The 16,721-nt window shown below is 39.0% G+C and overlaps 1 protein-coding gene across 4 annotated transcripts in view; it reads right to left on the bottom strand.

Annotated features, from left to right (window-relative positions):
* The window catches only part of ABCB11 (ATP binding cassette subfamily B member 11), a 90,306-nt gene that overhangs the window by 61,460 nt on the left and 12,125 nt on the right, over positions 1–16,721 (bottom strand). For 2 of the 4 annotated variants that reach the window (XM_060177759.1, XM_016195310.2), the window contains exons 2-8: positions 15,838–15,979; positions 14,330–14,351; positions 10,277–10,328; positions 9,003–9,241; positions 5,821–5,908; positions 5,096–5,229; positions 3,387–3,558 (exon numbers count right to left, since the gene is read on the bottom strand). In XM_060177759.1, the coding sequence (XP_060033742.1) occupies positions 3,387–3,558; positions 5,096–5,229; positions 5,821–5,908; positions 9,003–9,241; positions 10,277–10,328; positions 14,330–14,351; positions 15,838–15,964 (834 nt within the window). In that variant the 5' untranslated portion in view covers positions 15,965–15,979. Of the gene's footprint in view, positions 1–3,386; positions 3,559–5,095; positions 5,230–5,820; positions 5,909–9,002; positions 9,270–10,276; positions 10,329–14,329; positions 14,352–15,837; positions 15,980–16,721 lie in introns of all 4 variants that reach the window. The other 2 variants (XM_007539307.3, XM_060177760.1) reach the window with 2 other exon arrangements.

The raw sequence follows: 16,721 nt of genomic DNA, 5'->3' as shown, positions 1-16,721 counted from the left end.
TATGAAAAACTGCTCTAGGTCACTGATTGTCAGAGAAATGCAAATTAAGACAACACTAAGATACCACCTCACTCCTGTAAGAATAGCATACATCAAAAAGGACAGCAGCAACAAATGCTGGAGAGGTTGTGGGGACAGAGGAACCCTTTTACATTGCTGGTGGGAATGTACATTGGTACAGCCTCTGTGGAGAGCAGTCTAGAAAACTCTCAGAAGGCTAGACATGGACCTTCCATATGATCCAGTAATTCCTCTCCTGGGCTTATACCCCAAGGACTCCATAACACCCAACCAAAAAGAGGGGTGTACTCCTATGTTCATAGCAGCACAATTCATAATAGCTAAAACCTGGAAGCAACCCAGGTGCCCAACAACAGATGAGTGGCTGAGAAAGCTGTGGTATATATACACAATGGAATACTATGCAGCTATCAAGAACAATGAACCCACCTTCTCTGACCCATCTTGGACAGAGCTAGAAGGAATTATGTTAAGTGAGCTAAGTCAGAAAGATAAAGATGAGTATGGGATGATCCCACTCATCAACAGAAGTTGAGGAAGAAGATCTGAAAGGGAAACTAAAAGCAGGACCTGACCAAACTGTAAGTAGGGCACCAGAGTAAAAACCCTGTGGTGACGGGTAGACATGCAGCTTCCTGGAACAGTGGGGGGTGGGAGTGGGTGGGAGGGATGGGCCACAGTCTTTTGGTGGTGGGAATGGTGTTTATGTACACTCCTAGTAAAATGTAGTCATATAAACCACTAGTTAATTAATATGAGAGGGGGAAAATCAATTGTATGTCTCAAAGTTTTTCAAAACACAAACTGAATCTTTTCAATATATAGGCTGTGTAATTGATATGCAGACTCTCTCAAAAGCCTAGACCAAGTAGATCAGAAGCAACCAATAGCACAGCTATATACAAGATACTGGGTACTGTACAGCAAACCCTAACAAAAGGACTTTTCAAAGTTAACCCAATTACCAAATAATGTGATGATAACATTAACTATCGATTGTCTTTTGGAACCCTAAGACAGCAGGAACCTCACATCTCCACTATAGAGCCCCTACTTCCCCCAGTCCTAGAACCATTGTATAGGGCCCACTTTCCCATACGCCTCTCCCAATCCATATCAAATAATATTGCATCTGCCGATCACAACCTAACCAACGATGGCCACCTCAACATGCTTCACTTCAGACTGTGTCCAGAGACTTCAGGTATGGAATGACAACCCTTCAGCTTCATTACTCGGGTGAGACCTTTCCTTTCATAGTATACTCTAATTCCATCTCAGGTGGTTCACTTTCTAACAAAGTCCCAAAACCTAGATATACACTAGTTTCTGTGAGAGAGAGCATATGTTCACACGTATCCATAAACTACTGCAAAATATATACCTGAAAGCAGAAGTACACTAGAGTTCGCAGTGAATACCTCCCTAACACTTCCTCTCCACTATTCCAAGCTTTGGGTCCATGATTGCTCAACAATTTGTTTGGCTTTGTATGTTAACCCTCTTTTCAGTCACCAGGTTCCAGATGTCATCAGGATGCTAGCCAGGCTTCCCTGGACTGAAGAACCCACCAATGTGTCCTGGAGCTCAGCTTCCCCAGAGACCCACACTACTAGGGAAAGAGAGAGGCAGAGACTGGGAGTATGGACCGACCAGTCAACACCCACGTTCAGCGGGGAAGCAATTCCAGAAGCCAGACCTTCTACCTTCTGCAACCCACAATGACCCTGGGTCCATGCTCCCAGAGGGATAGAGAATGGGAAAGCTATCAGGGGAGGGGGTGGGATATGGAGATTGGGTGGTGGGAATTGTGTGGAGTTGTACCCCTCCTACCCTATGGTTTTGTTAATTAATCCTTTCTTAAATAAATAAATAAGAAAACATTCTTTCTTAATATGTAGAGAATATTTTGCTGGAAAATTTCACAGAGATCAGTACTTGCAGGGCCAGGTGGTTAAACATACATAGAACAGTGTGCAAGGACCCAGATTTACCTGCAGGGGGAAAGCTTCATGAGTGGTAAGGCAGGGCTGCAGGTATCTGTCTGCCTCTTTCCCTCTCTATCCCCGCTTCCTCCCTGCTCAATTTCTCTCTGTCTCTATCCAATAATAAGTACATAAATAAAAAATTTAAAAAGAAAGAGATCAGTATTTGCTGCTCGAGGATACTTAAGTACACGTGTGCCTCTTTTCACCTGAATTCTATTCTAATTTTCAGCCAATTTGTAGTGTACTTGATCCCATGAACTGTTAGTTAACATGACTGCTTTACAAATAAATAAAAATGTCGCAGTCCTTGGGGATGTTTGTTTAGGTGAGATGATCCAAAATTCCTACTATCCATTTTGTCTGGACCTGTATACCTGATAACAAGGAAGACTTGGATACTGTTCAGGATGGGCCAGGTGATCACTTACTTTGAAGCTGGTTGGACGAAGTGAAGAACATAATGGTTACTGCAGAAATATTTTGTATTTGCAACAAATGTCTTGCAGAAATCTGCTGTGCTTGTTCCTTTCCTGGGTACATTTGTTGGACTTTGTTGAGGGAAGCAACTGAGCTTGGGACATCTTGAGCAGTAATAGGCATTTTTATAGTTAGTGAGAGGGGCCAGGCAATGGTGCACCTGGTTCATTCAGTGCACAGATTATAGTGAACAAGGACTCAGGTTATAGCCTCTGGCCTCCACCTGCAGGGGAAAGCTCCTGTCTTTCCCTCTCTATCTCCCCCCTTTCGTCTCAATTTCTCTCTGTCTCTATCCAATAATAAATAAATAAATAAATAAATAAGATACTAAGAGAGAGAGGGAGAGTCAGTGAGGATTTGGACTCAAGTGCCCTTGAATGAATTTGAATTCTATTCTGTCATTCACTACTTGAGCACTCCCACATAAGTCCCTTTGACCTCAGAACTTCTTTTTTGTGTATTGTAAGTATTATGAGTACTTTATAAAATTGGTATAGAGATTTGAGATATATGAAGCTCCTAAGGCTGTGGAAATAGCACAATGGTTATGGCAAAAAGATTTTCATGCCTAAGGCACCAAAGATCCCAATTTCAATCCCCAGCACCACCATAAGTCAGACCTGAGCAGTGCTCTGGTGGTTAAAAAAAAGTTAAGTACCAGGGTGCTCAATTAATGTAGTTGTTCTTCAGAGTAACACAATAATATTTGTGCTATAAAAAAAAAATCAGTCATCTTTGGTTTATGGGAGATTATTTGATACCAAATGATAATCAAGTCAAATAAATAAAAGTGGTGATGATGATGATGGTGACTAATCATACTCTGAAAAAGGGAAGAAAGCTTCTCAGTTTGAGCTATTTCTCAAAGTACACAGAGAGAAGTAAAGAAGGCATTTTTACCAGACCAATGATGGCTGCTCCAACCCCAATGAGAGGGCTGACAGAGATGATGACCAACGTCAGCTTCCACCCCTGGAAAAATCCCAGCAGGAACCCACAGAGGCTGGTTGTCATGCGCTGAATGAAAACAGCCATTTGGTCAGCAATGGCATCATTGACTTTGTTAATATCACTGGAAACAAGAGGGGTTAAGGTCACTCCAGCTGAATTGGATTCAATTCAAATGGTTTGCTAAGTAATTTCAGCTTTTTCTTTCTAAACACTTTTATCATTGTAACACACCAGTCTTGGGAAACCTATCAATCACTCACATCTTGGAAAATGTGTCACCTTTTGGAATGCTATCAGCCCCCTCCCCTCACAATCAAATAAGCTTGTCCTTTAATCAGTTTTCCCAAAAGCTATCTGCTCCAGGCCAGGAAAGACTTTTGAAAACCTTCTCATATCTAATATTCCTGTTCAATCCAAAAGAGTGCTTCCTTCCTTATACATGCTAAATATGTCACCCTCGATATTCTCCTTACATGCCACTGAATTCATGAGACTTTTTATAATATAGTCCCTAGGAAGAAGTACTGTTGTCTACCCTGCGTTTCCGTAGGAATATCCATGCAGTTGTATGCAATGTTGTACTTTGCTTGTAGGCAGACTAGAACCAGACTAAGAATTAAAATACAAGCTCTTGGGCATGATACTTTACTTTTCCATACCTCCATTTCCTCAAGTGTGAAATGAGAATAACAGAATCTCCTTTAATAGGTAATAAGGGTTAGTTAATGTATGCAAAGTACATAAAGCAATACCAGTCCATAATAAGTAATCAGTATATATTAGATCTAATTATTTCTTTGCTTGTACTCTTTATCTTCAAAGTTCTTGAGAGCAGTTCTGAAGTTTATCATTATGTCTTGTCTAGGGCATGTGCTCCAGAATATTAGTTGATAATAACTCCACTACATCCATGCCCCAAAGAACATTTCTGTTCTCTCTTGTCCACATGGAGCAAACTGGGCTTAAGGGCTTGATAATAAGCACAGGAAGTAAGACATTACTCAGAGCTCAGACAATTGTATTCTAGTAAGGTGCTTCAGGATCACTGTAAGAAAGAGGCAGAGAGAGTGGTGGAATTCAACATTCAGTCTGCTTTTATCTTCACTGACCACTGTCTTTCAGAAGAATTCCAGTTCAATTCAATAGGATTCAATGGTGTTTAATGAACTGCTGCTCATTCATAATTCCTATGAAGCTACTGATGACCCAAACTAGCATTTAGGGGCAAACGGAATTCAAATCCACTTTTTCAGACTCTTGGATTTCTGGGTCTTGTTTTTACGTGTAATAATGCCTCAACAGACAGAGCAAGATATTCAGTTCTAACCTACTATTTTCTTTGTAGATACATTGATTAAGACAGCTCTGAAATTATCCTTTTGAAGTCAAATAACCCCATGTCTTTTAATTCTGGTCCATAAACTTCATATCTGAAATGTTCCTCAAGAACATAAAAACCAAGTTATACTGTCCTGGCTTTTGATATGTAATTATCATACTTGAGAAGGCATTGCCTACAGAAAACTGTGTTACTTATTAAAGCCCAACTTAAAAGAAAGAACTTGAAAAGTGTGTTTTACATCATTATTTAATTTAGAAGCAAGATTTTCCTTACTGAAGAATTACACAAACATCAAAATAGGCTACCAGATACTTACTCAGAAAACCTTGTATTCAACTCTCCTACTGAATTGCAGTCAAACCATCCTATTTCCATCCTCATTACTTTCCTAAAATAAACTTTTCTCATTTTCTGTATCTGCCGAGCAGCTGCAATTACCCAGAAACATATCTGGAAATGAATCAAGAAACATTTAGCATTGCAAAGGTAATCTCTTTTTATTGGGTAATCTCTTCTCTTTTTAGAGGAAAAGATTTCCTTAATTAGGATTAGGTAACTTCAAACCTTTCCATGATGTAGATTATACTCTAGATTTGGCTTACAGACTTAGGGATAAAAATGCAGTTTTCCTTTTAGGCTTTAGAAACCAAAGACAAAAAGAAAGTGGATTTTTCTTTCCTCCAAATCTCCATGCCCACTTTCTTAAGGTTACTTATATTCCCTCTATAAAAGGAGCCACAATGTGTATTTTTGAATTTAGAACTAAAAATAAAAGGCTATTCTTTCTCTCTGTCTATGACTTATTGCATCCTTCTTCCCACCAGAAAAGAACCCACCCCAGATGTCTCAAAGTAAAGAGGTACCCTTAGGGTTTCTGGAAAGCTAGAGGTTATTTTGCATTCTAGTAACTTAGAAATGAAGGATACACTTTGCACTCCGAGTAACTGAAAAGTTGAAGAGTAAGTACACTTTGCATTCAGAGTAACTGGGAAATTTAAGAGCCCACCATTGGCCTATAAATCAAATGGGATCACTACTGACTTGCATATATCCTGTCACAAGTACTCCAGCAGCAACAGCAGCATAGTAACTGGCAAATTTGATCATTTCATTTTCAATATCCAGCAGCCTTCAAAAGAAGAGGAAAATATTAAGACTAGTAGGATCAAGGTCAAAGAAAGAATGTACCAAAGATGAATTTAAAATATTTATATTTTTATTATATGCCTAAGACATTTTATTCTGAAGAATTATAAGTAATCCAGAAAAATCCCTCAACAGACCTCATGAGAGCAATCACTGCAAAGATCCCTACCCCTTTCCTGTCCACAGGCAGAGATTCTGGGGCTGATGAAATGATTAACCAGCAATTGGTAGAAGCCAGTAGACCCTACATGGAAATGCAGTGTTTTTTTGTTTGTTTGTTTGTTTGTTTTTTCCCTGCAGCTGCTTTCACTTGAATTCAGTGTATCATGATAGAGTAGTCACTGTTAGACACAGGGTTCTGAAAAGTAGGAAGATGTGTGATGGGAATCAAGAGGACAATTGTCACCTTTTAGCCAGCTTGTCCACACCTTCAGCTCATAGTATAAAGTGCATAATGTGTGAGTCATCTCTGCATGGAGGGAGAAAAGCAATCTGCCCGGTCTTTCTATTGACTACAACCCATAAAGCTTTACTCATCAGGACAATTTCCAAGGTGGGAACTCAAATGTGTGGGAAATAGTGAAAAGCTCAAAGTCATCCTTTTCAGTCAAGCTATTATTCTGCAGCAGCACAAGGTTTAGGACTGTAAGGGGTTAGGGACTGAGGAGAATACTCTGAAATTGCTTTCAGGAAATATGAAATTTTGTAATTAGAAAAATCAGTTAAGTGCCAGGCAGTGGCAGACTTGGTTGAGTACAGGACCTGGATTTGAGCCCCTGGCCCCCACCTGCAGGGGGAAAGCTTTTCGAGTGGTGAAGCAAGGTTGCAGGTATCTCTCTGTCTCTCTCCCTTTCTATCTCCCCTTTCCCTCTCTATTTCTGACTGTCCCTATCTAGAAAAAAAAAGATAATTTTAAAAAGGTTAAAAAAAAAAAAAAGAAAAATCAATCAACCTTATTAGTTGATGACAGTTCCGATCCTCAAAATTAAGAAAAATGACAAAGTGTATGTTTCTTTTTCTTTCTTTGTTCTCAGAGTCTGAGTCATTACCATGCATAAATTCTTCTCATGGTGGGGGAGCATTGGTAAGTCATCTCTCTGCTGATTTTGCATCTGCCCTGTGGTTCTGGGACTCAAGTATGGGTCTCTTGAATGACAAGGTACAGCCTTTCCTGGCCAGCAATTCTCTGGTCCTCTCTCATATTATTCAAATAATATAGTTAATAGTGGTTTGCAAGACTATCAGATTAAAGAGTATAATTCCACACCAGACCCACCATCAAATTTCTATGTCCCCCACCCTTTTATCTAACGTAGACTAAAGACTTGTATGTAATGTCATAGAAGGCCATCTTTGGGGTAGATGTTCTGAATCTTACACATAACAATAAACTCTCAAATTTAGGGGAAAAATGTACATATTAAACATTAGGCAAGTTATTTCTAATGAATGGACTTGCTATTTTCAAAGGATAATTGTGAACATTGTATGTTATGCTGTACTTTTCTGTCAAGCATCAACCAGTTTGTAACTATATATTTATTTGAATAGTCATTGCTTGAATGGTAGTCTCACTAACTAGCACTAAACTCCATGAAGTTGAGGGTTATGATACTTAAGTAGCACTGTATCACATCAACTATCATTCCATTTAGTTTCTCGTATATAACTGGTGTTCAGCAAGCTTTGGTTTCATAAGTGAATAAATGAAAAATTCTAAGAGGATATTCTATGATAAAAGAATGCTAATGATTGAGAAGTGTCTGCTCATAATATGGAACCAAATGTATAAATCACTTTTAAAATGGAGGTGTAAAATTATAAATTCACACAAAGCACAAAGACCGGCATGAGAATCCCGGTTTGAGCCTCGGCTCTCCACCTGCAGGGGGGGAGTCATTTCACAAGCAGTGAAGCAGGTCTGAAGGTCTTTCTCTCCCTCTCTCTGTCTTCCCATCCTCTCTTGGATTTCTCTCTAACCTATTCAACAACAATGACAGCAATAACAACAACAATAAACAACAATGGCAACAAAAGGGGAAAAAAATAGCCTCCAGGAGCAGTGGATTTGTAGTGCAGGCACCAAGCCCCAGCAATAACCTGGAGGCAAAAAAAAAAGAATATATATTATATATATATGTATATATATATATACATATATATATTCTTTATATATATATATTCACTTGGGAGAGTCATTCCAAGGGTCTTTCAAGACAGGATGTGCCCTGCTCCTGGTTCTCAAACCTGAATGTGTACATTCATACGTGCAAATGAGCTTGTTCTGTCTCTGAGGCAGCATGAGGCAGGCTACAAAGTCCATGCCATGACAGTGAGTCAGCTTTGAGTATACTGTGGACTCACTGATTACAAGGCACTCGGTCAGACTTATCACAAAGGAAGCTGTAACACAGTAAGCTCTGGCTAAGTCTGCATGGCTGTCCTGTTCTTGGCACCACAGCACTCTTTCACTGAAAGTCATCTACCACCTGAAACTCACAGCCTCCCTCCCCCCCCCCCCCCAAGTCCTATAGCAGACTGTGTATCAAGAGATCACTAACCACAGTCATAGAAGCTCCCTATGGACTTGTTAGCCCATGGAGAAATGTACATAAACTTCCCATAAACATGAGCCAGGTGTCAAATGAAACTTGAAAAATAAAGCTAAGGGGCAAGAGGGTATGAGAAAAAAAACAGGAGAGAAAGGGGAAAAGGAAGTGGGAGGAGGGCAGGAGGAGAAGAAGAGATCAACTGAAATTCATGAGTCCTCTTCCTAGTAGCATCCAGTGATGGCAGTGTCAACCTTGAACTTATAATCTACAAAACTGCTAAATTTGGGCAACACTATTTAGTGGGGAGTTTCCAATCTTGTGGTTGATCATTGTTCTTCTTCTTCTTAGGGCTTAAAAACCTAGCAGGTTGATAAGAAACTCATTCAGAACCATTTATAAAAAAACATTGATAAATTTATCTTTGTCTGATGCTATATATCACTGCAGCTCAGTCAGTAAAGTCCCTGGTATGCATCCTGGACGATAATCTAAAACACGAGGAAAGAAAATTAAATAGCAGCCTACCCACAGCGTGTTCCATTTGTCACATTCTGGTTGAGAGAACTGTTGGCCCACATTATTGTGTTATTCACACAAACTTTTCCAGGGATCATGAGTTCTTGTAATTCAGTGTCGTAGTCAATAAAAACATCTGTCATTGTGCCAAAAACTAACAGCATTCCTGGATGGGCTAATCCATGGAGAAATGCACATAAACTTCCCATAAACATCAGCCAAATGTCAGTCGATGAAGAAAAACGAAACTTGAAAAACAAAGGATTCAGAGATCATCTATGGGTGAAAAGCAGGAGAATTGGGAGGACTATTTAATTTTAGTCACTATTGTCTGAAAAATAGTATTCAACACCAAATTTCATGGTGATCATCTTAACTGGTCCACAGACTGCTCACTAATTGTATTAAGGTAAATGCTACATCAGTTGTTTAGAGAATTCAACCCAGGGTTAGTTCATGTTATTTCTTTCCTAGTCATTCTCTTTGCCTTAAGAGCTGCCATTTGTTCCCAACTGATCATCCACAGCTGAAGAGGAAAATTGTCTCTGGCTCTAGCACCATTGTCATGCAGCCATATTCTGTGCAAGATTCAGAGAGCACAAGTTAACTTGCAGAACTGATAATGACAATGAAGAAAGCTTTTTAGTTCCCAGAGATGCTTTTAGACTATGCAAATTTAAGTACATACACTGTAAAACTTCTATAGACTAGTCATAAGAATAAATAAACATGTCTATACTCTGATGATTTACCTTACCAGGATAGTAATTAAGGGCTTAGTGAATACCTTCCAGGATAATTTTCTGATCTACCAAACAGAATGTATGTGTTTAGTCAGCAACATAGTCTAATATTATTCAGCATGCTTATCACACAAAGTCTGTGACTGAAAAAGAGATCACTATACTTTTGAAACCTGACAATGTGATTAAAAAATTTCCCCTACTTCCATATTACTTTCCTGAGGAAATGCTGATTTACAGTACTTTTACTGTTAATGAGCACTTTTCCGTATTTCCTCAGGATAGGTATCAGCATAGTTAATGCTCAAACCATCACCTTACTCTACCATAGTGCTCATCTCTTCCCCCTTCTGAGTCCTCCTATCTGCTGTGAATGTTCATTGAGCATTCACCTTGTATTGTGCTTTATTTCTTTTCTTAGAGACCATAAATGAGTAAAATCATTTGGTATTTGTATGACTAGAGATATAATAATGCTCTGTTGGTCTGAAAAACACACAATTGCATCGCTTAGGTCATAAATCAGTTTAGTTTTATTACCAGTTGGAAGAAGCCAACTTGACTGCTGCCACCTTCCTTTTCATCTTGCAGCCTAAAGTGAAAACATAAGCATTTACAGATTATCCATTTCAAAACAATGCAAAATTCTCCCCATGTGGTGATTTTATCATTTATTCTTAGTCAAATGGAAAGTCCCCACTGAGATTTCCTAGTCAAACCTAGTATCTTAACAACAGGCTTTCATTCTTCAGATGAACACTTCAAGATTTCAGTATATATCTACACTATTGGTTCAGCCTCAGTGAACTGAGCCTATTAGGGAAGATTTTGAGAGAAAATCAACAGTGCTTTGCACATACAGTTAAACGAACAAATAATTATTGAAGGGGCTGGGTGGTGGTGCACTGGGTTGAGCGTACATATTACAATGGACAAATAACTATTGAATGTCTGTCTTGACCCTTGACCAATATTTCTGCCAGTATTTCCTTATGGGTAAATTGAGGTGGTTGGTTTAGCTGATTTAAAGATTCCTTGTAACTTTCCAAAACAACTACATACATTAAACAGTATTGATATGATTAAATGCATTTGTAAACAACATTCTTCCCATAAAACCATTGTCCCTCAGTATTTCTTATCCATTTCATTTCTCAGGAAGTTCTGCTTAACAGAATTTTTTTTATTATTGTCAGTTCTAGAAATCTCTACTTCACCTGAGTTACCAGTTCTTGAATACACCCTAGATCTTGCTTTCACTAAGAATTACTCTACTCCCTCAGCACTCTGAGACAGTCCCTGCAATTTCTTTTCCCCCTTCTTTTCTCCTTCCACACTTGTAACCTTGGTTGAGATCTAAAATTCTATAAGTCCTTTGCATAAAATCACTTACCCCATCAAAGTTTTATTTCCTTCCCTGTTTAGCCCAGGTTCCACTGATGCCAAGTTCTCGAATTACCTACCATATTCTTAACTTTATCCTCAAAGTCACTCACAGAAGCTCTATCTTTGTATCCATCCAACTGTTTGCCCCTCTCCTCCTAAAATTAAGCCACTAGGTCAGCTAAAGGCAGTGTCTCCACCAGCTACCGGATGCTTTCATGCACTGTGTCTGGCACTTGGCTGCCTTAAACTTCCATTGCAGAATAGACTTTCAAGACCCTTTCTAAGTAATTTAAGGTAACTTGTAGTCTGGTCAATTAGGTATATTTGTCTAGTTAATTTATTTACTTATTTTCATAGCCAAGGTTTCCCTCTAGGTCAATTATTTCAGGTAGAGAGAGGCACAAAGAGAGATTGGGGGGGGTGGATAGGGACCAGGCAGTGGTGCACCTGGTTAAGCACTCACATTACAGTGCACAAGGACCCAGCTTCAAGTTCCTGGGCTCCACCTGCTTCATAAGTGCTGCAGGTGTCTCTGTCTCTCTCCTTCTCTATTTCCCCTTTCTTCTCAATTTCTGTCTCTATCCAATAATAAATAAACATTTTTTTTTAAATAGGGGGAAGAAACATCACTGCACCAAACCTTCCGCAAGTGCACTAGGCCTCCCACATGAGGTGGTGAGTTACACTAGGGGCTATAGTGTGGACCTTGTGCAGAGCAAAGCCAGTGCTCTCTCCAGTGAGCTATCTTGCCAGCCTCTGGTCAACTGCCTTTCCGATTAGTCTCCTAGTGGACACCAGGTCCTGTCTCCCCAATCACCTGCCTCCTTTCCCTCTTGCCAGAATACTCTTTTTTTTTTCTTCTTCAGATGCCTCCATTATCTATTTAAACCTCTCCTCAAAAGTCACCTTCTCAGTGGAGTGAAGGGAGGCCTGTCTACAGTCTTTTAAATTTTTCTTTCTAGAAACAGGCTGAGGGTATGGATCAATTTGCCAACATCCACGTCCAGAAGAAAAGCAATTAGAGAACCCAGACCTTCCACTTTCTGCACTCCATAAAGAATTTTGATTCATACTCCCAGGGGTATTAAGAATAGGATAGCTGGGAGTCAAGTGGTGGCGCAGCGGGTTAAGCACAAGTGGCTCAAAGCCCAAGGACCCAAGTAAGGATCACTGTTAGAGTCTCCGGCTCCCACCTGCAGGGGAGTCTCTTCACAAGCGGTGAAGCAGGTCTGCAGGTGTCTGTCTTTCTCTCCTCCTCTCTGTCTTCCCCTCCTCTCTCCATTTCTCTCTGTCCTATCCAACAACGATGACATCAATAACAACAACAGTAATAACTACAACAACAATAAAAAAGGGAGGCAAAAAAAAAGGGAATTAAAAAAAAAAAGAATAGAGAAGCTCCCACTGGAGGAGATGGAACACAAAACTCTGGTGATGGGAACTGTGTGGAACAGTACCATTATCTTATAGTCTTGTCAATCATTATTTAAAAGTTATTTATTTATTTATTTATTTATTTAAGAAAGGATTAATTAACAAAACCATAGGGTAGGAGGGGTACAACTCCACACAATTCCCACCACCCAATCTCCATATCCCACCCCCTCCCCTGATAGCTTTCCCATTCTCCATCCCTCTGGGAGCATGGACCCAGGGTCATTGAGGGTTGCCGAAGGTAGAAGGTCTGGCTTCTGTAATTGCTTCCCCGCTGAACATGGGCGTTGACTGGTCGGTCCATACTCCCATTTAAAAGTTTTTTTTTTCTTTTACTTTTTTGATTGCCACCAGGGTTATTGCTGGGTCTCAGTGCCAGCACTTACAAATCCACCACTTCCGGTGACCTTTTCCCCCTCCTGCCCCTTTTTTTCTTTCTATTTTATTTTATAGAGCTGAAAGAAATTGAGAATGGAGGGAGAGATGGAGGAGGGAAAGATGGACACCTACAAACCTACTTCACCACTTGTAAAGCATCCCCCTGTAGGCAGGGAGCAGTCTCAAACTCAGGTCCTTGCACTTGGTAATGTGTGCACTCAACCAGAAGACCACAGCCCTGCCAGCAGCGTTAAAATTTCAGTCCCTTCTTATCCTATTGCTTCATGTCTCCATTTCTAGGTTTTCTTTGCTATTCTTAGAAAAGTGATAGCTCAGGACAATCTACCACACTATATATTTTAAGTACTCACAGTATTTATTATATCCCTCATTTAAATGTGAGCTTATAAGGATAGTGTTGTGTTCTTTTCTTTTTTTTCTTTTTATTTATTTATTTATTTTTTTAATTTATTTTATTTTATTTATTTATTCCCTTTTGTTGCCCTTGTTGTTTTATTGTTGTAGTTATTATTGTTGTTGTTGTTGGATAGGACAGAGAGAAACGGAGAAAGGAGGGGAAGACAGAGAGGGGGAGAGAAAGACACCTGCAGACCTGCTTCACCGCCTGTGTGAAGCGACTCCCCTGCAGGTGGGGAGCCGGGGTTTGAACCGGGATCCTTATGCCGGTCCTTGTGCTTTGCGCCACCTGCGCTTAACCCGCTGCGCTACAGCCCGACTCCCTCTTTTCTTTTTTTTTAAAAAAGTGTTTATTTATTCATTTATTTATTTATTCCCTTTTTTTTGCCCTTGTTATCTTATTGTTGTAGTTATTGTTGTTGTTAGATAGGACAGAGAGAAATGGAGAGAATAAGGAAGACAGAGAGGAGAGAAAGACACCTGCAGACCTGCTTCACCGCTGATGAAGCGACTCCCCTGCAGGTAGAGTCTAGATGAACGTCCTTCTCAGTCTTCCCCTCAAACCAAACGTGTACACAGTTGAAATTCGTTTTACAAGAAAATTTAAACAATTAAGATTAAAAATAAATAGCTAATCATATTTTTTAATTATTGGATTTTAGGGTTCTACTATTTGAAAGAAGAACTCGAGTTTTAGGTACCTTCCCTGTGTCAATGAGATTATAATTGCTCAGATTAGGACAGAAATTCAGTGGGGTTCATGTCTGCACTGGGAAGATTTGGATGTAATCTAGGAAGAATATTGCAAAATACTTCTGAAATCAAACTGTATTTGAAAGAGTAAAAGAATGGATAATAGATATCATTTTTTGGAAAATGTGTATAAAGATATTGTCACTGCTTTGTCTCTTTTCTATTATAAAGGCTGTAAGGACTTTATTCTAAAACAGACAATGGAACATGGATACAGTTACTTACTTTGAATTTTTATCATTCTTATCTGTCAGGATAAAAAACAATGCACACAGCAGTTAATAAGAGTGACAAAATCCAACATACTGATTAATAATTTTTTTTCTAGAAAACATTCCCCAAATACTTTTATTCCTGAAACACTACAAAAATATTTTCTTGTTTCATTCCTCTCTCTCCCTCTCCATGTTATAGAAAGAGTATAGGCTTGACTGCATTTCTCGACTTTGCTCCAAGCCATAAATGTTTGTATTTTCTGATTATCAACCAGAGTCCAACATTTCTAAGTTAGCTGAAGAAATTTTTGAGAGAAATGAATACTTATTTATTGTTTGTTTCATCAGAAACATCAGAATTTTTAAATGTAAAGCACAAATTAGCAACCAGCTATAACTAAAACTTCCTCTCTGGCCAAAGTCATAGGGCAAAATTGCATACTAATTTTTTTTTCATGGAGATCAAAGCAGATGAGGGGAGAAAGTGAAAGGAGAGGTTCAAGGTCCTGGGAATAGGGGAGCCACAGGGAAAGGAGCCCAAAGTGCTCATGTCAGCAATTACCATGAAATACCTCATTCTAATTTAACCTAGCTGAACTTAGTTTAAGTAAGAATAAATAGGAGTGGGATGGCCCTAGTCTCCAAAGGGAGGCTGAGAGTATCCTGCCTTGCCACTTTAGAAAGGCTTGTATTGAAATAAGCACAGCCTGTAATGTTCTCAGTTGTGACCATGAGCTGTAAGCTCAGACTAATAGAGACTTAGAGGTTACACAGTCACTGGCGCTAAATACATACATATATGCCCTGGAGCAGGTGGATAGAGGTAAATAGTTAATTTTAGCCACATAATTATTTTTTTTCAAGAATATGAGCTACTCTCTGCCTCAATCTAACTTTCTAGTCCTTCTTCTCGACTCTGACACCATTCTCTCACTCAGACAATATTCTTATGCAATTTCAAGCTAGCTACCAAACTCAAGCAAGACTACCATAGTTGTGCGCCCCCAGGGACATACTAAAGATGAACTTACTGCATTTGGGAGTCAGAGAGAACTAGATTAGGATTTTGAGTCTATTGATTACTAGTCATCTTTACCAAGTTTTTAGAAATTCAGTCAAAACTCAGTGTCTTTCTTTATAGAATGTAAGATTAAAGCATTTTTTTTAAAGAATCATTTTGTTCACTACAAGTGAGGTTCTAGTACTGCTCAGCCCCTTCTACACTGTCTAATTCAGGCCAGCATCTCTTGAAGCTAGCAAATTCATATAGTTGCTTTCAAGGAGTAATGATTACCATTATAATTCATTACATTAGATGACTAAAGATAACACTAATAGCCAATACTGGAACAGTCCTACTCTACCTAAAGAGAGATTTGTAAGTGGGATCCTCTTACTGACTCATGGATTCTGGACAGAACCTGGTCAGAGTAGCATCCAATAATAGTTGTGCCTAGTATTGCTGCTTTCTCTTTCAGCCCTGGGAACTTCAATAGTATATCTCACATGTATTCTCACCTATCTTTGTATAAGAGACAGTGGAGAAAAAAAACTCACATGAGCCATCTGACTCAAAACCATGATTCTCTTCACCAAATTTCTTCACACTACGAAGAATCACTGATTCAGACATGGTACTTGCCATCTGCAGTCAACACATCTATAAAAGAGAATAAAATGAAATAATTATAATCACTACTTCTCTTTTTTTTCTTCAAAATTTTTTCCCATTTTATTGGGGGGATAAACAGTTTATGGCTGTTGACACATGGATAGTTTTTCATCTACCCGTGATAGGTGTCTGCAGAGTACTTTCAGTCTCAACTTAGCATCTTTTTCATTATCATACATAGAGAACTAAAGGCCTTCTTTGCCCCTTCCCGACCCTTCCTCTCCCCAAGCTGCAATTTTAGGTTTCCCTTTCTGCCTGTGTTTTTCCCGCCTATCAGTGAGATCATCCATTATTTGTTCTCTTTTTGGCTTATCTCACTTAACATAATCCAAGATGAAGCGAAGGAGATGACTTTATTGTTTAAACAGCCAAGTCATTATTTTTCTTCTTAAAATCAAAGTAGCTAATAAAAGATTAGTTATGCTCAAGAAATGATCTTTACTAACAACTTCAAACCAAAGTAGGTATTTTGGTTAATAACTATGGAAGTCTAATTATTAAGAAAAGTGAATCCAAATCATTAATAATAGATTTGTTATTGACAGATATGTTTTCTATTTAGTTTTCTGTTACCTGCATTTCTTTTTTAGTTATATATAAACATTATAGTGAAAAAGAATGGGAGAAAGAGGAGAGCAAAGTGTTAGGCTATGGAGTTTAGGGTGTAGGCAGAAAGCAGGAATATTGGCCTGCTTTGGGGTAGATGGGAAAGGTACCAAGATTATGCAAT

The sequence above is a fragment of the Erinaceus europaeus genome, chromosome 18 (genome assembly GCF_950295315.1).
Source record: "Erinaceus europaeus chromosome 18, mEriEur2.1, whole genome shotgun sequence".
In the NCBI taxonomy this organism is placed as follows: Eukaryota; Metazoa; Chordata; class Mammalia; order Eulipotyphla; family Erinaceidae; genus Erinaceus; species Erinaceus europaeus.
The sequence above is the reverse complement of the archived record's forward strand: the minus strand, read 5'-3'. Positions and strand labels throughout refer to the sequence as shown.